Here is a 21,449-nt window from a genome sequence, read left to right on the forward strand (position 1 = left end):
ATCATCACTACCCTAAAAAACCCCAATATTCTTTATATATCACCCCCAAGTTCTCCCAAGTCCCCAGCCTTAAGCAGTCAATAATCCACTCTATCTTTTACGTGTTTTTTAAAAAAAGATTTATTTATTATTTATACAGTATTCTGCCCACACGTGTGCCTGCCCACCACAAGAAGGCACCAGATCTCATTACAGATGGTTGTAAGCCACCATGTAGTTGCTGGGAATGGAACTCCCAGACCTTCGGAAGAGCAGACGGTGCTCTTAACCTCTAAGCCATCTCTCCAGCCCCCATTTTACATGTGTTGTATTCGGTGTGTTTGTGTACATGTGCTTGTCACCTCCCTGCCCCGTGTGTGTGTGTGTGTGTGTGTGTGTGTGTGTGTGTAGGCCGGAAGTCTGCATCAGATGTCTTTCTCAGTCATTCTCTACTTTAGTTTTTGAGGCAGGGTCACTTATTGAACCTGGGGCTTACCGATTTGGCTAGACTGACTGGACAGCGAGTCCTAGCTGTCCTCCTGTTTCTGTTTCCGCAGTGCTACCATTACAGGTCCCTACCAGCATCTTCTTTACATGGTTACTGAGGTTGAGGGCACAGTCTCCATGCCTGTGCGGCAAGCACATCACCAGCCGAGCCATCTCCCCCAGGCCCTGTATGTGTTTTAATGGATTAGTTGATCAGCAGACAAGAAAGGGGAAGTCATGTTCTTCAATATAAAACAGGTCTAGTGTAGATGGTGTCAGGCGACGTTGCCCACGGAAGGTGTGTTTTCTGATGGATACACGTTTATCAGGTGGGCTTAGTTCTGTTGACTTATTACTCCCTTGGTGACTGAGGGAGGCATTCGGGGAAGGCGCAGGGTGTGTGCAGGGCCTGGGCTGGGCTGGGCAGGGAGGATGGGTCTGGGTTTGGTTTGGTGGACGGAGGAGTTGAAAGCCTAGCACGTGGAGGAGGGACTGAGCAGCAGAGCTCGTGGTGGTTAGATCTGGCAAGGTCTGGGACCATGGATGTTAGCTCAGTGGACACAGGAGCCTTCTGAGTCAGCCATATTGACCCCAAGGTACTGGGTGAGGGATAATGAAGGATCAGGTTCTCAGGTGAAATTCCTTTGCTTCCTCAAGTCTCTCCAAGGCCGGAGGAGACTGAAGCTTCCTCCTTACCCCTGGCCTTGTCCTCCAACCTCACCTGGAAACCTCAGCAGGAGTGGGCTACCACTGGAGGTTGGCCTCACACAGGAGACCTTGTGGGGGTGGGGGGGAGAGGTGGCGGGGAGGGGCGAGCCATCCCTTGATTGGGCCCTTGTGGTTCTGTGGGGACCCAGAGAGCTAATCCCTTCTGTGTTCTAGTGACCCATGGTGGGTATCTGCTCCTCCCTAGACCTCACTTTCCACATCTGTACAATGGGAGCTGAAAGAAGTGATCCCGTGACACCAGGCAATCCAGCTAGCAACTTTGGTTTGCAGGGTGTGCCCTTATGATGTCAACGGTCCTTACTTGTTTCCCAGGCCCATTCAACAGCATGGTAAGGGGGGTTTGAGAGCCAAGACCTCAGATGGTAACAGCTTAGACTTGAATAGCTCCCACCTTGCTAGTCAGCATTGTGATTCTGGGCAAGCAGCCATCTTGGCTGAGCTTTAGTTTCTTACTCAGGCAAGGGTCTCAACCTACCCGCTAAGGGAGTTGTGAAGATGAAGGAAAGCCATGCAAAACACCCTGAACATGGCGAGCCTCCATCTTATTATTCCACAGATACAGGTGAGATCTAAGGGTCCTTTTTGGCTAAGACTGAGTAAGCCACGTACTCTTTCTAACATCCAATGTAATCTTCCCTAGGGTGCTGATCAGTTCCCAAATCCAGGCCTCCTGATTTCTGTTAGATGACTGATCTGCTACTCACAGAAAGTATGTTTAAAGGTCTGAAAGAAATCCAGGTCCAAGGGCCTGGAGACCAGAGTACAAGAAGCCTATAGGACAAGCTTTAGGCAGCTGGACCAGGCCCAAGTCCTACTTACCGGGACCCATTCTTCCTGTAGTAGAGAGGTTAAGACAGAGCCTCACCGCAAGTTCATTCCCCCAGGGAGTCTTTGTGTGGCCTTGATTTTTCTCCCCCACCCCGCCACCCCCCTTTCCCCTGAGCCCTCTGATCACTGCCACGAAACCAACAGAAGGAACTTTTTATGAAGATGGTCTCTCTCCTCCTGCCTCCACGGGCCCTGGCTCTCTGTCCCCTGACCCAGCTCCAGCCTGCCTCTTCTGCTCCCTCCTGCCTGCCACCTGGCTTCTTGGCTTCCTTCTGCTGTTGTCTGCCAGTCTGGACCTCCCTTCCTCTGCTCAGAAGAAGGGCAGTGGGTTTCTGCGGAGAGGCATGGGAATTCACACCTACACAGCCCAGGCCAGGATACCCAGCTGTTTTGATGAAAACCTAGAGTGTTAATTGGCCTGATAAGTGGAGAGTCAGATGGCTGCCAACCTGAATCAGCCGGAAGGCGGCTCAGGCGTGATGGGCTGTTATCCTTCCTAGGACCCAATGTGATGGATTTCTGTCCCTTCCCTGCCATCTGCTAGTGACAACACAGGGCCACAGGAGTCCAGTTTCCCTCCCACATTCACATTTCCTCTCCCTCCTTTCCTATCACATCCCTCCCATTTTTTGAGATAGACTCCCATATAGGCCAGGCTGACCTCAGTATAGCCAAAGATAACTATACCTGATGCCTCTTGCATCTTTTTTTTTCTTTCCAGGATCAAGGTAGACTACCCTCTACCTACAGTGATAATCCACAAGAAAAATAATCTGTTAGAAAAAAAACCCCACAAAATTTTATTAGCCTTTTCAGTGGAATAGCATTCAATAAAATGAAGAACAAAGAAACTGACAAGAGTGAGGCGTGGTGACCACGCCTTCCTCAACCCTAGCACTCAGGAGGCAGAGGCAGGTAGATCTCTTGTAAGTTCAGGGCCAGCCTGGTTTACATATCAAGTTCCAGGCTAGCCAGGGCTACACAGTGAGACCTTATTTATTTATTTTGACTTTTTGAGACAGGGTTTCTCTGTGTAGCCTTTGCTGTCCTAGACTCACTTTGTAGACCAGGCTGGCCTTGAACTCACAGCGATCTGCCTGCCTCTGCCTCCCAAGTGCTGGGATTAAAGGTGTGCGCCACCACACCCGGCTTATTTATTTACTATTATTATTTTTAATGAATAAAGAATTTTTTATCAAGATGGGAATTCCAACATTTAGAAGGCAGAGACCAGCCTGTACCACAAAGTCCCTTTCTCTGCACTCCAAAAGTGGGGTGTCTGCCTATGTCAATGATAAAGACAAAGTGAAAAGTTTTAACAAATGACGAGCTGATAACCACACAGAATTATTGTTTAGTTATAAGAACCAGGCAATTCAGGACAGACATTATACACTCAAAACGCCATGAGATAAATTCTACAATTTTACAGATCAAGAAATACAAACAGAGCTAGGTATAGTAGCACACGCCTTTAATCCCAGCACTCAGGAGGCAGAGGCTACCAGATCTCCATGAGTTCAAAACCAGCTTTGTCTATACAGTGAGCTCCAGGACAGCCAGGACTATACAGAAAGACAATGTCTCAAAAACAAACAAACAAAACAAACAAACAAAAACAAAAAGGCATGAAGCAAAGGACACCTTGCAAATTAATCCAGTAGTGAGAGCAAACTAAAAGAAACCAACACTCAAAACATGTACATTCCCATGTATATGTGGATTTTGGGGTAGAGAGTTAATTTTGTCCTTTGAAACAAGGTTTCGTGTAGCCTGGACTGACCTCAAATTTACTGTGTAGATAAGAACGTCCTTGAGTTCCCGATTCTGCTGTCTCTCCTTCCAAAGTTAGGACCATACGAATATGGCCCTACCCCTGTCTTGTTGAGTGAGGCCTTATTTAAATCAACGACAAGGGTGTATGTATCTCAGTGAGTTTTGACATATGTCAGCATTGGCTGAAGAGAGAACATGCCAAGCAGGATGTGGAAGAACATACATAACTAAAATCTCAGCCCTTGGGAAGAAGAGAAGGGTAAATGGTTGCCTGGGCAACATAGTACAATCCTGTTTTAAAAGCAAACGGGGAAAGAACATGTATAATCCCGGGACTCAGGACACTGAGGCAGGAGGACCTTCAGGACAAAATGAAAATAATAATAGCAATACTTGCTAGTCAGACCATTTCCAAAAGAACATGGAGTATGTTTTGTCAAGGAGAGAGAAAAAAAAAGTACAATTTCAAGAATTAGGGAACTGTATAGATCGGTTAATAATTAACCATGTGTAAGTCTGGGTAATGGTGGGGGGTGGGGGCGGGGGTGGGGACGAGAAAGATGTCAGCTGTCCTGCAACTGGTCAGGTTGCTGCTCAGCCCCTCCTGACCTATGATCTCAGGATATCGCTCATCTTAGAAGATGGTTGTCAGCCCCTGGACCCCACCTAGGGGCCAGCAGACCACCTTGCTCCTATGAAACAGCAGGAAATGGAAGCAAGCAAACCCAGCTGCAGAGCCAAAAAAAGAGCCTGAAGCTGAGGTTGGAAGCCAAGCAGGGTGGAGACCTAGATTAGTCAGGAGGTCCAAGCCTCCTTTTTTTTTTTTTTACCCCCTGAAAGTGAAGATAGCAAACTTGCCTTTTAGGGTGTCTGGAGGATAGCAGTCTTGGGTGGACACTGAGGTCAGAGGCCTGGAGCCTCCTGTCACTGTTTGCCTAACCTGACTATAGTAGACCTTTCAGACAGAAAGTTGGAAAGTTCCTTCTCTGAGTTTGGGAGGGGCTGTGTGGGGCCAGCCCTCTGGAGGAGGAGGGGGAAGGTCATCGGTCCATCAGCTTTCCTCTTAGCCTTGAGCTAGTGGTTATAAGTGTGGATCTGGAGGTTTGAGGCAGAGGCACTTGCTCAGCAAGAAGTGGCAGTCGTGGGGACAGTATGCTGGCCAAAGGACTTTCCCTCCGCTCTGCGCTCGTCAAAGGCTGCCAACCTTTCCTGAGCCCGACCTGGCAGGGTCCAGTGCCGACCGCTGGAAAGGGAACTGGTGTCTCCACTAATAGCCCTCGTCCCTTCAATGAGATCCCTTCCCCTGGTGACAATGGTTGGCTAAATCTGTACCACTTCTGGAGGGAGAGTGGCACACACAGAATGCATTATCACCACATGCAGAATTTCCAGAAGTACGGCCCCATTTACAGGTAAGCTTGGCAGGGGCTGGTGGCAGGCATTGGGTGGGGGGGGGGAAGGACCTGGCTCCAGGCAGTCTGTTCACTGGTCGTACCTGCCTTCTGTTTCTATTTCTTCCAGGCTGGCGATGGTGGTAAGAAAAGCATAGACCCTCCTGATTACTGGCTTCAGGACTTTATCTTTCTATATTCGTACTTCCTGGTGGGAAGGGGTGTGAGCACACAGTGACCCACCCTTTACCCACTCTCCTCCTGCCTCCATAAAATGCAAGTTTGCTATCTCCACATTCAGGGGAAAGAAATGAGGCTTCGGTCACCTGACTACTGGCTAGTGGCATCTATACTCTCCCCCCCCAAATGCCCCCCCCCCCCCCCCCCGCGCTATGGTGCCAACCTTACTGTCAGGCCCTTTGTGGCTCTGCAGTGTCCAGTTTTGTTTCCTAAGCATCTCTAGGAACAATGATCTTGCCGTGCTTGGCTTCTGAAGTCTCAGAGTCTGTGGCCTGCCCTAACTTCCCAGGACTTTCTGTCAAAAGTCTATAGGCTACTTGTGGGCTTTTCCCTAGGAGCTGCTTGGAGAGCTGGGAGGTGCTGCAGCTGGGAGGGAGGTATCAATGACACGACCCTTACTCCTACTTTCAAGCTGTCCCAGCCAGAGTGCCCTGTTTTATTAACCGTTATCTCTGCCTTTTCCCTCTGCGTGTTATGCTGTGCCCCTTGAAGCTGGTGTTATTACCCCCCACCCTACCCCCATTTTCTGTAAAGAGAAGGGACTTAACAAAGTCATAGACCACCAGGCTTAAGCCAGTATACTGGGAACCCCGTAGTGGGACACCTTGCTCCACAGTCAGGAGGATGCTGTCATTGAGAGCCTAGAAGGTAGCAAGCTGAATAAAAGAAAGGTTTAAAGCGCAGCCTGCGTGGTCCCCCATACTAGGAAGCCCTTGCGTTCTTTAGAGAGCAGTTGGTGGAAAGAAAAAAAAAAAACGAGTGAATAATTGCAATGACACCCATCCTTAACTTGCATGACACTTGAGTCCGACTAAGAATGTGACTACTGTGTGTGTCATGTGGAGGTGTTTCCCCAGTGCGTTGAAATAGTCTTCCTCTCCTCCCCTCTAAAGAGTGTAGTAGTCCACGGGGTGGACAGTTGCCTTTTGAAGATGGCCTTTAAAGTGAGCACTGGGCCTCGCTGCCCTTATGACTATCTGCCTCCCAGGCGTTCTGCTGATGCCGGGTCATTGCCTTTGGCGCATGTCTCAGAAGTGAGACAGATGATCCTGATGGCATTTCAAGGACTTTCAGGCCATGGCCGGTGTAGGGTTAGTGAGATAGTGGAAGATGGAAAAACACCGAAGGGGAGGTTTCTAGAGGTCATCCGTACTCGGGGTTTAATTTTTTTTTGTTTTTGTTTTTTTATTACAATTTCACTTAAGCAAAGATTAAGTTTAAAATTTTAATTAGGTGTACTTGTGTATCTGTTGAGGGAGATATGTGCACATGAGTGCAGTGCAGTTGCCCTCAGAGGCCAGGAGAGGGTCTTAGATCTCCCCCGCCCCTGGAGCTATCCAACTTGGCTGCTGGGAACTGAGCAAGCTCTAATCACTGAGCCACTCCCCAGCCCTGCAGTTTTACTCTAATAGAAGTGAAGGGTCCCGTCTGACTCCTGGGCAAGGTGACTAAAGGACCTGGCTGGCCTGGGATGTGGGAGATGCAGGGCATTTACTGCAGGGTGACATGGAAGTGTGCCATGGCTCCAATGGCTCCAAGCCCAGCAGGACAAGAAAATCCAGCATAGAATCAACATGATTATGAATGGGAGGCTTGGGGTGGCTGTGTCACGCAGGACAGTGTCCGTGAAGCTGTCCCTTGGCATGAGTCACAACACTCATGGATACGTGTGTCATGCTTGCCTCTTCAGAGACAGATGTCACATCCATCTCCATGTCATAGATGAGACTGAGGCTCTGTCGAGTGAAGGCCCCAGCCAGAAAGCTGTGTCCCAGTTGTGTGGAAAGGCCTGGCTGCCCAGGGTTTTTTTTGTGTGTGTGTCTGTTACAGTTGCAGCATCAATTTCTCTTGTCTTTCCAGGGAGAAGCTTGGCAACATGGAGTCTGTTTATATCATGGACCCTAACGATGCAGCGCTGCTCTTTTCATGCGAGGGTCCCAACCCGGAACGATACCTTGTGCCCCCCTGGGTCGCCTATCACCAGTATTACCAGAGACCCATTGGGGTCCTGTTTAAGTGAGTTCTGAGTGAACCTTATGTGTGGAGGGTGTTGGAGGGAAGTGGGGAGAGAATGCTCTTCTCACCTTTCTAGTCTCTAAGGCAAAAAAAAAAATGATGGTGATGATGGTGATGATGGTGGTGATGGTGGTGATGGTGGTGATGACAGTGATGATGATGACAGTGATGCTGGTGATGATGATGATGGTGGTGGTGATGATGCCAGTGATGCTGGTGATGATGATGGAGGTGATGCTGGTGGTGATGATGATGGTGCTGATGATGATGGAGGTGATGCTGGTGATGCTGGTGGTGATGGTGATGATGGTGGTGATGATAGTGATGGTGGTGGTGATAAGGAACTTTCCTGGCTGGAGAGATGGCGCAGCGTTTATGAACATGGCTTGTTCTAGCAGAGAACCTGACAACCCGAGTTCAGTTCCCAGTGTCCCCTGTGGCTCCTCACAAGGATCTCTAAGCCTGGATTCAGTGCATGCAATCTCTCAGAAATCCAGGGGGGAAGAAATACCAATGGACAGAAAAGGAACAAAAACACAACACAACACAACAAAACAAAACAAAACAAAACACCCTTTGGGGCTTGGAGAGATGGCTCAGCAGTTGAGAGCACTGACTGCTCTTCTAGAGGTCACGAGTTCAATTCCCAGCAACCACATGGTGGCTCACAACCATCTATAATGTGATCTGATGCCCTCTTCTGGAAGGTGTACATGCAGGCAGAGCACTGTATACATGTATACATAATAATAAATAAATAAATCTTTAAAAAATTAAAAAAATAATTCTTTAAAAAAAAAAAGAACTGTCCCATAAATTTCCAGGGAAATATCAGGCTGAAGCTCTTTATCAATACTGAAGACTTTGCAAAGTTCTCCTGCTTGCTTTAACTATGAAGTGCCACTTTACCAAGCACTTACTGAATAGAACACTGGGCTTTGTGCCAGGTGTTAGCAACTCAAGGGCAAATAAAGTGGGATCCTGCAGCCTGAAGGGGCTGTGAGAAATAGCAAAATGTGCCATTGAGATGTAGATACTGTTTTCTACTAAATTGCTCACTGAAAAATTTGTTTGTATTTATTATATGTTTGTTGTTTTGAGACAGGGTCTCTCTACAGAACCTAGAACTTCCTAGAAGTTGCTGGCCTCAAACTCGCAGACATCTGCCTGCCTCTGCCACCACACCTAGCATCGTTGAACAATTCAAATGTGACTAGATCAAGGGCTGGCAAGGCCCTGGAGCAACTGGAGTTGTCTGGAGTAACTGGTGCTCTGGTCCACTGTGGTGGGAGAATAAACCAGGCCTCTGTGTGGATGGCACTTGCATGTTACCTCCCAAGCCTGCTATTCCCAGGGCCGTGATGCCTGTGACTCACACAGTGTTTCTAGCTTTAGAGGCATATGCCACAGAATATTTCCCCTCAGGGGGCAGGGACATAGGATAGAATGTTTCTCCTGGTTATAATACAAAAATCAGGAAGCCTCCTAGATGGTCGAGACAAGAGAGGGCGGTGGGTGAGAGAAAGGTTGCAGCGTACAGACTCGGGTCCGCAATGGAACTATTTTGAAAGGTGAACCTGAGTAGAGGAGGCAAGTACCTCAAAGTCTGCCAGATATTTTAAAACATGGAACTAACTGTACCTTCTTTTTAGTACCTTTTAGGAAAGACTCAGTAAAACCGTACACAAAGAGGAGCAAGGGATTCAGGCTAGGGGCTCCTCCAAGTGGTCAGATGCCCATGGGACATGAGTTTACAACATTCTTTGTTCCCAAACCCTACATTTTTCTTTTAAAAGTTTTTATTTTTGCTGAACTTGGTGGTGCACACCTTTAATGCCAGCACTCAGGAGGCAGAGGCAGGTGGATCTCTATGAGGCCAGCCTGGTCTATAAAGTGAGTTCCAGGACAGCCAGAGTTATACATAGAAACCCTGTCTCAAAACTCGCCCCCCAAAAGTTTTTTATTCTTATTATTTTATTTATGTGTGTATGTATGTGTAAGCAAATGCCATGTGTATACAGGTGCCCTTGGAGGAAAGAGGAAGGCATTGGGTCCTCTGGAGCTGTTATAAGTGGTTGTGAATTGCCCTCCAGGGGTACTGGGAACCAAACTTGGTTTCTCTGCAAGAGCAGTGAGCCATTTGCCAGCTCACAACAGCATTTTTTTTTAAGATTGTATTTAGTTTATGTATATGGATGCTCTATCTGCATGTACACCTGCATGCCAGAAGGGGGCATCAGATCACATTATAGATAGTTGTGAGCCGCCACGTGGTTGCTAGGAATTGAACTCAGGACCTCTGGAAGAGCAGACAGTGCTGTTAACTGCAGAGCCACCTCTCTAGCCCCAGAACAGCATTCTTAAACAAACAAACTCTCCAAAATACAGTAAGATCTTTGTAGCCTGACTTAGGTCTTCAAGCTCAGTAGTAAATGCCTTTACCTGCTGAGGCTTTTTGGTGTTCCTAAACTCAGGGTTTTAATGAGGCGTCCCTGAGTAGCTGGGATCCCCAACACAGTGCATACTCAGACACTTTGTGTGTGTGTGTGTGTTGGGAAGGTCAGTCATCTTCACCTGTGTGGGAACGAGAAAGATGATGGAGAGGAGCCCTCAGTGGCAAAGTTGGGCGAAAGCAGGGGAGTGTGTGCAAGGCAGGCTCCGAGGGAGCCCACTTAGAGTTACTTCAAGGGTGATGAGTTTCCCGTGCCTGGTGGCGGGTGGTGGCGGCAGCAGCCAGAGTGGAAGGCAATCAGGATTTTTGTTTTCTGTCACCATCTTTCTTCCGTTCTCCTCTCCTAGGCCAGACAAGGCAGGGAAGGAGTAGGAGACAAGAGCAAATGTTGGGAGAAGTGGAGGCAGTGATGCTGCAGGCTCTGGAGGCTTGAGATCCTAGCCAGTTCCTCCATGCCGGGTCTGGGGGGTGGGGGTGGGGTGGCGTCTGTGACCATGAGGTGCGAAGACCTGTGTTTCCCCAGGAGTTCGGATGCCTGGAAGAAAGACCGAGTCATCCTAAACCAGGAGGTGATGGCACCTGAAGCCATCCAGAACTTTGTGCCCATGCTGGAAGGTGTGGCTCAGGACTTCATCAAAGTCTTGCACAGACGCATCAAGCAGCAAAACTCTGGAAATTTCTCAGGGGACATCAGTGATGACCTGTTTCGCTTTGCCTTTGAGTGTAAGGATCTTGCGCTTGGCTGGGGGCGGGGAGCCAGCATTCACCTTCTTCTTCTTCTTCTTCTTCTTCTTCTTCTTCTTCTTCTTCTTCTTCTTCTTCTTCTTCTTTTTAAAGATTTATTTATTTATTATTGTGTATACAGTGCTCGGCTTGCATGTACTCCTGCAAGCCAGAAGAGGGCACCATATCACATTACAGATGGTTATGAGCCACCATGTGGTTGCTGGGAATTGAACTCAGGACCTTTGGAAGAGCAGGCAGCAGGCGCTCTTAACCACTGAGCCATCTCTCCAGCCCCAGCAGTCACCTTCTTGTGTTGATTAACTTTCCGGACACACTCTGCACTGCCAGCTGCCCGGGGGTAGCCAGGTCCCTCTTATCCGACATTCATGTTGTATGGGGGAGGGTCCCCAAAACCTAGGTCCTCCGTGCCACCATCCTCCAAAAGCCAGAGCTTGGCTTAGGTCTTCATGCTGCAAGTTTCCCTTTCCTAGAAACCCTTGAAGCTGAGCAGGAGATAAGAGGCTGGCTGGCTTGATCGGAGCTGGGCGGGGGAAGGACACCTAGATGTTATCCAGCCTGCGTAGGGAAGTTAGGCAGCAAAGACCTAGGAACGCTTCATGCCTATGGCTTAGTGGAGATCATGTGATACCTGCAGAAGATCTGGGGTACCTTGGGCTTGGTATGAAATTGACATTCGAATTCTTCATGTGGTAGGTGAGGACACTTGAAGGTTGTTGTGATCTTTTTGTTCCAGCCAGACTGAGCCCTATGTGACTCAGAGACTGATATCCTGAGCTCCCAGCCCGTGTATGATATAGCGAATGCAGACAATTACAAGGGGGAAATCCCTCTAGGACAGTCTCATTCTGACTCAGGTGGAGTTTGTGTTTTCCACCGAAGCATCCTTTCCAGGGCCTCCCCTACATCCCTCTGAGGGACCCGAGTTCTGTGCAGAAGGGCAGCTTCCTTCCATCCCTTGGAGGCGCGGGTCTCAGTTGCTTTGCTGGAGGAAGCTGAGGATGAGGGAGAGCTCCCGTATGTGGTGGACTTGGGAGGAGGAGATTCTGGGGACTGAGGATCTCAGAAGGTTGGGTCAGAAGAGGGTCCTCAGTCTCAGCCTCCCACTTGCAGCCATCACCAGTGTCGTATTTGGGGAGCGCCTGGGGATGTTGGAAGAGGTCGTGGACCCTGAGTCCCAGCGGTTCATCGATGCGGTCTACCAGATGTTCCACACCAGTGTCCCCATGCTCAACGTGCCTCCGGACTTCTTTCGACTCTTCAGAACTAAGACTTGGAAGGACCACGCTGCTGCTTGGGATGTGATTTTCAATAAAGGTGACGAGGGCTCCTCCCTCCAGCGGGACTCAGGAGGTGGGGCTAGGGGCTAGGGGGCGTGGCTCAAAAGTTAGAGACACTTACTTGCTCTTATAGAGGACCTGGGTTTGAATTCCAGGACTCACATTAGGAGAATTACAAACTGCCTGTAACCCCAGCTCTGGGGGTTTTGTTCTACTCTTTGGGCCTCCATAGGCACCCACGATCTCTCTCTCTCTCTCTCTCTCTCTCTCTCTCTCTCTCTCTCTCTCTCTCTCTCTCACACACACACATACACACACCACACACAAACACCACAGTGGTGATAATCAGGAATTAAATGACAAGTGACCACCAACCTTTTATTGAAGAGCAGGCAGGATGGTGAAGCACCCTGTATCCTCGTGTATTAAACTCAGTGCTCTCAGGAAAAAGAAAAAAGAAAAAAGAAAGAAAGAAAATTAAATGACAAGAGCAGGAGAACTGTCTCAGTTGTTATTAAGAGCACTGGCTGCTCTTCCAGAGGACCCTGGTTCAATTCCTAATCTACACGGTAGCTCACAATTATCTGTACCTCCAGTCCCAGGCAATCCAATAATCTCCTCTGGCCTTCATGGACATGGTATACAGACATGCTCGCAGGTAAAACATTAATACGCAATATATATATATATATATATATATATATATATATATATATATATATATATTTTTTTTTTTTAAAGAGAGGAATTAAATGACAAAACAGATATGAAGGAGTTACTACAAGATAGAGGCTTATTAAAAGGTCTGCCTACTAAGCAGGGGCTCTTGAGTACTCAGGCCTTAGCTCCCCCAACCCCCATGAAGACAGACCCTCCCACCCTCCCAGCTGCAGGGAGCCTCACTCTGTTTTTCTTCCTGCTCCGAAGCTGATGAATACACCCAGAACTTCTACTGGGACTTAAGACAGAAACGAGACTTCAGCAAGTACCCTGGTGTCCTTTATAGCCTCCTGGGAAGCAACAAGCTGCCTTTCAAGAACATTCAGGCCAATATTACAGAGATGTTGGCAGGAGGGGTGGATACGGTGAGTGCTGTGGGGCCCAGCATGAGCCTCCGTGGTCTCCACTAGCTGTGTTGTCTGAAACTGTTCAAGGCGAGAGGCTGGCCTCTTCCATATGATCTCTCTCTCTCTCTCTCTCTCTCTCTCTCTCTCTCTCTCTCTCTCTTGATGTTGGGCCCTAAACAGTGTTCTCCTAGAAGGGTGAGGTCAAAGTCCCGTCATGAGCCAATTAATATTTACCACTCGTAGGGCAAGATCTGAGACTGACTCATTTGTGAGAAAGAAAGGAATAACTTAGGTTCAGTTCTTGCTTTGAGATGGGGGCTTATGTAGCCCAGGGTGGCTTTGAACTCATTATATAGTCAAGGATGGCCTCGGACTCCTGATTCTTCTGCCTCTACGTCCTGAATTTAGGAATTAAAGGGGTGTTATCACCATGTTTTGTACTTTTTATTTATTTTTTGGCTTTTTGAGACAAGGTCTCTCTGTGTAGCCTTGGCTGTCCTGGACTCGCTTTGTAGACAAGGCTGGCTTCAAACTCACAGCGATCCGCCTGCCTCTGTCTCCCGAGTGCTGGGATTAAAGGCGTGCGCCACCGTGCCCGGCTCAATGTTTGACTCTTTAAGATAGTTTGCTTTTATTTGTTTGTTTTTTACGTGTATGACTGTCCTGCTTGCATGTATGTCTGTGTACTGTGTGAGTGCCTGGGTATCTGAGGAGGCCAGAAGATGGTGTCAGATCCCTGGCACTGGTGTTATGATTGGGAACCACCATCTAGGTGCTTAGAATTGGATCCAGGTCCTCTGGAAGAAGAGCCAGTGCTCTCAACTGCTGAGCCATCTCTCCTGCCCCACCATGTTAGATTTTATACAGAGCTGGAACCAAGTCCAAAGTTTCATGCATGCTAGGCAAGCAATCTACCAACTGAACTACACTTTTAGACCCTTTGTATGGTTTGGGGTTGTTGTTGGACAAGGTCTCACTCTGTAGTGTAAGTGGGCCTGGAATTTACTTTATAGCTCAGGCTGGCCTTGAATTCATACCAGTCCTCCTGTCTTGGGCTCCCACATGGTAGAATTACAGTGTCCTCAGTCCAGAGACAGGAGTCTGGCAGTCTTGGGAGTATAAGCCACAATAACAGATTAGTGGTTCCCACAGAAGACGTTTGTTTTCTCACAGTTTGAATCTGGAATCATCATCAGGGTGTGAGCAGGATCGGATTCATTTTGAGCCTTGAAGGCAGCCATCCTCCTCCTGTCCACCCTTGGGCTTCCCTCTGTGTGCTCTCTTGGCTTATTCCTCTTTTTAGGGCGTGGTTACTTGCCTAGAGCTCACCAACTCCCCGCTTTACCCATAGTCTCCTTGGAAGGTGCATCTAAATGTAGTCACTTTATGAGATACAAAGAGTTGGGATGGCCAGGCGGTGGTGGAGCATATCTTTAATCCTAGCGCTCGGGAGTCAGAGGCAGGGCTCTGTAACACAGAGAAACTGTATCAAAAAACCACCACCACCACCACCACCACCACCACACAACAACAACAACAACGACAACAACAGCCCGAGTTGGGATGAAGACATGGATTTGGGCATGGAGGCAGGGGTATTAACATACTTGCCACACGTCACAGAGAGAGATGGAGAGGCACGCACAGCTATTGATCACTAAGAGCGTCTAAAGGAGAACTGTCCATTAGGGATGTGGGGCATTCAGTGTTGGTCATGAGATGCCTCTCGGGGAGGCAGTTTGCTTTGATTGCAGTTATGGTAACTGGGGGTGGGGGCAACCCCATCATGAGGTGACCATCTGCTTGCAAGATTCTGTTCTTGGAATCTCAACACCATCTAAGTTTCTCTTATCGTGGTGCCTTCGGCCTCAGAGGAGAAGAGATAGCGTAGGCAAGCTAGACTAATCAACTTGGGTAGTAGCTGTTACAGACTTTTTTTTCCCCTAAGGGATCAGATGATGTTTTTTTGAACAGAGTTGAGCAAGAATCTGATTCAGAGTTGAAGATTGTAAAAAGGCAGTGATGTGGACGTAGACAGTGAGGCCTGGCTTCTGGGTGGATTCTCCAGCCTGCCTTCCTTAAAAGATGTCAGACTTTTATCTTGTGTTTTGTTGCCCATTGAGCAACTTAAGAGTCTGTGCTTTGGGGCCTGGAGAGATGGCTCAGAAGTTAAGAGCACTGTCTGCTCTTCCAAAGGTCCTGAGTTCAATTCCTAGCAACCACATGGTGGCTCACAACCATCTATAATGAGATCTGGTGCCCTCTTCTGGTGGGCAGGCACACATGCAGGCAGAACATTGTATATATAATAAATACATCTTAAAAAAAAAAAGAGTCTGTGCTTTGAATAAAAACAGACACTAAAGCCCTGTGACACCTCAAAGTATATTGCTAACATCTGTTATTTTTGGATGATACAATGGTACAGAGGTTAAGTAACTTGGCTGAGGTACATAGCTAGTATCTGGTCACCATTTCTGGTGTCTACTGTATAGATACTTGGAGGCTCTGAGATAAACATATGTGTGATTGATGTTTTCAAGGAGTCTCTAATTGCTTTCTGGGTAGGTAAAGGAATAGGAGGAGGAGAAACTGCCTTGAGGAAGATTCCCCAGTGTCGGAAGCTCTGTGTAGCTAGGACACTGGGCAAGTGTTGAAGAGGTTGTAGGAGAGATGGTGGAGTATCAGCAGGCAGGTGTCCAGGGGTTGGGCTAGAGCCTCTGCAAGTCACTGGAGGCTCTGAGGAGCCAGGACTTTAAGCCAAGAAATTACTTGACTTTTAAAAACTTTTGTCTTTGCTGGGAAGGAAGAGGTGTTTATGTTTAAGCCTCTTGGACAAAAATAGGATGTCTGAAATCCATGTCCCAAATCCCAGGAGGGAGGGTGTTCCTGGCTGGGGCCTCAAACAGACTTAATCTGCTGACTTGGAAGGGTTTGGGATTGTGGGGCTTGAGGAGGTCACTGATGCCTCCAGCTGCCACCTCTGGCTCAAGCTGGCTCTGCTTCTGTAATCTCAGTACATCTTTTGCACCAACTGCAGCAAAGACCGAGAACAGAGCTGTGGTCTGGTTTCAGGATGGTTGATTTTTACTTTCCAGCTCTGCTTCTCGGTGAATGCTGAGCTTTAAATTGCTATAGGTGAGCTGTCCTGGAACTCTATAGACCAGGCTGGCTCTGAACTCAGAGACTCACCTGCCTCTGTCTCCTGAGTGCTGAGATTAAAGGCCTATGCCCTTACACCTAGCGATGTGGGGGTGGGGCAAGCCTTACAGAGGTATACATGTGGTTTCTGGAAGACTCTGGAGCCCTCTGGAAGAAGATGCTCTATCTGTTAGGAGAAAAATGAGAGATGGTGCCGTGCAGGGTGAAGGCAGAGACAAATCCTGCTCTGAGTATCCCGCCATAAGCATTAGCTACTTTTTGAGGCAGTGTGTCAGGTAGCCCAGGCTAGCTGAGGATGACCTTGGACTTCTGAATGCTGCTGCCTCCCGAATGCACCAACACACCCAGCTGATATGGTGCTGGGGATTGGACTGAGGGCTTTTCAAATATTAGGCAAGCCTTCTACTAATGGACTCCATCACAAGCTCCCTGCCGGGACACAGAGAAAACATTCTTGAACACTGGCCTTTCAAAGGTTTTGGAAACGGTCTTGGATATGGGGGCATTGAGAGTAAAAGAAAGGGAAGTTCTTTAATGTGAGTCATAGATGCTGAGGTGCCTTGAAGTGACAGGGCTCCTTGGCTTTTACAATCCTTGTATTCCTACTAGACCTCCATGACCCTCCAGTGGAACCTTTATGAGATGGCACACAACCTGAAGGTACAGGAGATGCTGCGGGCAGAGGTTCTGGCTGCCCGGCGCCAGGCCCAGGGAGACATGGCTAAGATGGTGCAGTTGGTCCCACTTCTCAAAGCCAGCATCAAGGAGACACTGAGGCAAGTCCAGTGTACCCATGACTCCCCATCCCAACCCTTGGGGAAGGGTTCCAAGGATGGGCTAGTGGAAGAGATTAGAATCAGGAAGTGAAAAGTTTGGAAGGGACAAATAGGGCCTGGGAGAGAGAACTAGACCCGGGTTCTGCCTTAGTCTCCCCCTGGGGTGTTGTAGTGGGGGGGGGGGGCTGGAATTCCAGGCTGGTGTGGGAGTCAGGATGGAGGATGTGGCCTGGCTCCAGGATCTGGTACCATCTATCTCTGTGGGTCTTCTTTCTGCAGACTCCATCCCATCTCTGTGACCTTGCAGAGGTATCTCGTGAATGACCTGGTGCTTCGTAATTACAAGATCCCTGCCAAGGTAGGACTCAGGAGCTCTGCCAGTCAGATGGAGGAGGAGAGGGAGCCGGCTTCAGTTACGGTGGTGATGGAGGCTTCTATCTAAGACCTTCTTCCCGGCGCTAGGGCATTGGTAGAGTACTCAGATGGAACAGACTCTTTGTGTGAGCAGTGGTTGGCCTGGTCCAGGGTTGGGAGGCTAACATGACTGGTCTTTCTGGGTCAGGGTGAGGCAAAGGTTGAGAAGAGTACAGGAAAACCCCATGGGTTATTCCTAGCATTGTGCCTTCAGTCTTCATCAGGGTTCACAGAGGCGCAGGGCCCTTATTTGAAGCTACACCTTGAGCAGAAGGCCAGGCTCCTGTCTTGTCTTGGGTTTGCTGGGCCCGAGAAAGCTGGAGCGAGGGTGGTACTCAGGACTATGGGGAGCTACTCAAGCCTTGTTGCCTTGCTCCTAGATGTTGGTGCAGGTGGCTAGCTATGCCATGGGCCGAGAACCCAGCTTCTTTCCCAACCCAAACAAGTTTGACCCAACTCGTTGGCTGGACAAAAGCAAAAATACCACCCACTTCCGGTACCTGGGCTTTGGTTGGGGTGTTCGACAGTGTCTGGGCCGGCGGATTGCAGAGCTGGAAATGACCATATTCCTCATCAATGTGAGTGGGGCTCTGGGATGTCAGCACCCTGGGATTTCCCTGGACCCAGTGAAGTCACAGACCCTCCTCCCTCTATTGCAGAATCCAGGCAGTGCGGGGGTGGGGGGGGGAGTGGCAGGGTTTATTAGTCTCCCACAACTCCTAGCTGCCTCCTCCTTTGGGCTAACCCATTGATGTCCTCTGAGCATCTATCTGTCCCCACTCAGGAGATGAGGTGGGAGCAGTTGCCACCGACGAGTTAAAGTCAAAGACTAAAGACTAAATTCATGGACCAGAGCATGCAGGGCCCATCTAGACATGGTGGGAGGGTGAATAGTTTGTAGCATGCTCTTTAGATCCTACTTGACAGATGGACTCTGCGTCTACAGATGTCGTGTGTGTGTGTGTGTGTGTGTGTGTGTGTGTGTGTGTGTGTGTGTGTGACCTAGGAGAGTCAATCCCCACCTTCCATTTCCTAAGCCTGCCTCCTTCTTCTTCAGGTGTTAGAGAACTTCAGAATTGAAGTCCAAAGTCTCACTGATGTGGGGACCAAGTTCAACCTCATCTTGATGCCCGAGAGGCCCATCTTCTTCAACTTCCAGCCTCTCAAGAAAGACCTGGGCCCAACCATGACGACTTAGGAGGGCACTGTCAGAACAGCAGGTTGGAGTCACATGGGGGGAGAGGACTCATTGGTGGCATTTGGGGGGCGGGGCAGCCTCTGTTTCTCCAGAAACAGCTGCTCCTTTGGAATGGTTCTCAGCACTTAGTGGTTATCTGTCTAGGTTAGCTGGGCCCCCCTCTCTTTTATCGCCTTTCCCTCTTTACTTACCCAGAAGAGTAATAAACAGATGGACTCTGGAGAGTGGTTTTGTTTTTGCTTTGCTTTGTTTTATCTCTATTGGACTCCTGGGGCATTCATGGTCCCCATGGAGATGCATCCTGGTCCCTGGCCAACAGTGGGATGAGGGCATGTAGGGAGATGGGAAGCAGTTATCCAGCCCAACTGTGACACCTCCAGTAGGGCAGGAGCTAGCAGAATCTACTCGTGTGTGTGTGTGTGTGTGTGTGTGTGTGTGTGTGTGTGTGTGTGTGTGTGTGTCTGAATGAGGTACCATCAGGTCAGGAACTACCAAAGCAGACCCAAGGAGCTCTGCTGTGAGGACAGGGTGGCCTGAGAGCTCCAGGTCATCCCTGTTGTCCTCCTGGATGGAACTGTGTGGAAGGTGAAGCTGGTGTGGGGTCCTGCTTGGCTGACTGCCATAGGAGCCCCTTGTGAGGTTGTAAGGACTTTCTTCTAAAGGCTCCTCTGACTTGAGCGCGGCCATGGCTGAGGCCTGTGGTGAAACACCGTGCTGGTAAAAGGCTGATGTGAGGAGATGGGGCCTGAAGACCGCAGGCCAACAGCAGCCTCCCCGGCCCCCACCTGCCCTTCCTGTGGGCATGCCCCACGTCTATTTTCATGCTACACGGGGGATATAGTCTAAGGGCCCAGGATGGTGTCTAGATCAGAATCTGGTTTATATGACATCTTTCTTATGCCAGGTCTATCAAGTCCCCTTGGTCTGTTTCTACGGTCTTGCCACAAGCAGGTACCTTGCTGGCTCCCAGCTACCCAAGTCTAAGTCCTGTAAATAGGTGTCGGGGCTAGGCCAACCCAGAACAGCAGCCAAGCTAGCTTGGTCCTTGCTGGCGAGGCTACATGTTCTGTCTGGGTCCACTCTTGAGACTTTTGCTTCCCCTCCTTCCCGTGTCTGTCTCTCTCTGTCCTTCATGCTGTTTTTCTCCCCTCCTGAAGATGACTCAGAACTGTCAGTGCTGGAAAGGGCCTCCTTGGTCAGATAGACAGCTCTGCATGGAGCGGGTGGAGAATCTGGAGTCTAGAGAGATTTCCAGTCACCTAGAGTCACCCAGAATGCTCAAGCCCAGAACCCAGGCCAGGTGGGGCCCCAGGCCTCATGACTTCCTGCCTCTGGCTACATTTGTCCACCCTCTCACCAGTTTTGCCAGCCATGATGAGATATTTGAGTGGTGTCATAGAAAGGCTTCACGTTATTTCTATTCTTAGGAGACTCTGAGCTTCCAAGGGGCGCAGAGCACGAGTTAAAAGGATATCAGACAGAAAAGGTGGTGGGGGCAGAGGGGAAACATGGCCTCTCTCTTGTCTTGCACAGAGTCTGGCTTCAGGCACTGTACTTCCGGTCTCCCATGGTCCTTCTCTCCAGCACTCTCCAGGGATCACCACAGCTTTGGCTTTCCAGATCAGGCAGAAGGTACCAGGCAGCCTCAGAGAGCCTAGGACCCAAGCTGGATGTGAAAAGAGCAGCTAGTCCACTGCTGGCTGCCCACCCCAGGAAAGAGACAAATGCTTGTTGATTTATAGCATTTACTAAAGACATCTTTGCAGGGAGGGATGACTCGCCAACACATGGGGAAGGGGGCCTGCTCCGGGCTCAGGTCTTCTCCGGGTTAGAGGTCTCAATCTGTGAGTTTGAGGGTCTATTGAGCTTCATGTCTGAGTTGGGCAGTGAGGGTTCCAGTTTGGAGGGCTGCTGGGGCTCCTTGGCTGCTCCAGCATTCTGTGACATACAAAGTAGGGCAGATGAGTACACCCCCATTCCCAGGGTACATTGCCCCAAGGCATCTTGCTTGGCAAGTCATGTTTCTGAGGATCCAAAGCCCAGTCGGCTGTGACTTCTAAATACCTTTGGAGCCCGTTTTATCACTGCAGGTGACAGATGCCTGTTTTTTGGGGTCCTTGGGGGTAGATGAGCCTGCAGAGGTAGTCCTATGCTCCCTGGAAGGCCCTCATCCTTTAGGTTCTGCCTAGGGACAGTAGGGCCTTGACTGTAAGCAGAGTGCTAATAGCTTGGAGGTAGAAGAATCAGGATCTCTTGTTGTAGAGGTAAAGTCCCCAGGGCTGGGCTCTTGGTGGGGTAGCCGTGGGCAGTTTATTTGCTCCTGGGAAGCAGGCAATGTGAATCTATTCCCAGTCCTGATGTCCCCTAAGAAGGCAGCTAAACAATGCCTTTAATCCCATCACTTGGGAGGCAGAGGCAGGCAAATCTCTGTGAGTTCGAGGCCAGCCCGATCTACAAAGCATTCTAGAGTTCTAGGACAGCCAGGGCTGTTACACAGAGAAGTTCTGTCTTAATTTTATTTTTTTTAAAGACAGCTAAACAGACAGCTCTGTTGCACTAGAAATTGGGTGGGAAGAGGTATAAGGTATTCTGTCCATGTGGGATGCCAGAGTAGAGCCAGAACATTCTAGAAATGCTTGTGTAAACCACATTGCACCCATAGCCACCTCCTAGAGGTTCATGAAGACGGATGGGAAGGGGGGACACACTAGCAGACATTCCTATCCCTTCAGATGAGTGGGGGGGGGGAGGGGAGTGGCGGTTGCTTGAGTGTCCAGTTTGCTGACAGTAGGACGTCACTCAACACTTCTGATACTTAGCTTAGGACCTACCCCCTAAGATTTTCTCAGGGCCCAGTGATTTGGGGGTGGGATGGCTTCTAGCCTACCACCTAGATTCCCAGGAAGTCCTC

The 21,449-nt window shown here is 49.3% G+C and overlaps 2 protein-coding genes across 13 annotated transcripts in view; one reads left to right on the forward strand and one right to left on the reverse strand.

Moving 5' to 3' along the window:
- Positions 1-1,686: 1,686 nt before the first annotated feature.
- CYP11A1 (cytochrome P450 family 11 subfamily A member 1) lies at positions 1,687-18,745 on the forward strand. Its single transcript, XM_084781692.1, has 10 exons — positions 1,687-1,756; positions 4,994-5,210; positions 7,290-7,445; positions 10,421-10,620; positions 11,755-11,958; positions 12,849-13,006; positions 16,760-16,926; positions 17,206-17,284; positions 17,721-17,918; positions 18,398-18,745. The coding sequence occupies exons 1-10, from the start codon at positions 1,690-1,692 to the stop codon at positions 18,536-18,538; spliced, it is 1,587 nt and encodes a 528-aa protein (XP_084637818.1). The 5' UTR covers positions 1,687-1,689; the 3' UTR covers positions 18,539-18,745.
- A 1,435-nt stretch (positions 18,746-20,180) lies between these two features.
- The window catches only part of CCDC33 (coiled-coil domain containing 33), a 78,493-nt gene continuing 77,224 nt past the window's right edge, over positions 20,181-21,449 (reverse strand). For all 12 annotated transcript variants that reach the window (XM_084781674.1, XM_084781676.1, XM_084781677.1 and 9 more), the window contains one exon: positions 20,181-20,476. In XM_084781674.1, the coding sequence (XP_084637800.1) occupies positions 20,351-20,476 (126 nt within the window). In that variant the 3' untranslated portion in view covers positions 20,181-20,350. The remainder of the gene's footprint in view (positions 20,477-21,449) is intronic.

The sequence above is a fragment of the Acomys minous genome (assembly GCF_964271855.1).
Source record: "Acomys minous genome assembly, chromosome: 5".
Taxonomy (NCBI): Eukaryota; Metazoa; Chordata; class Mammalia; order Rodentia; family Muridae; genus Acomys; species Acomys minous.

Bases quoted from the DNA above. Each gene is read 5' to 3' on its own strand.
- CYP11A1 (XM_084781692.1), top strand. From the start codon at position 1,690: ATGAAGGAAAGCCATGCAAAACACCCTGAACATGGCGAGCCTCCATCT. The intron at 5,211-7,289 runs GTAAGCTTGGCA...TTGTCTTTCCAG, and splicing joins AAGTACGGCCCCATTTACAG to GGAGAAGCTTGGCAACATGG. The intron at 16,927-17,205 runs GCAAGTCCAGTG...TTCTTTCTGCAG, and splicing joins AGCATCAAGGAGACACTGAG to ACTCCATCCCATCTCTGTGA.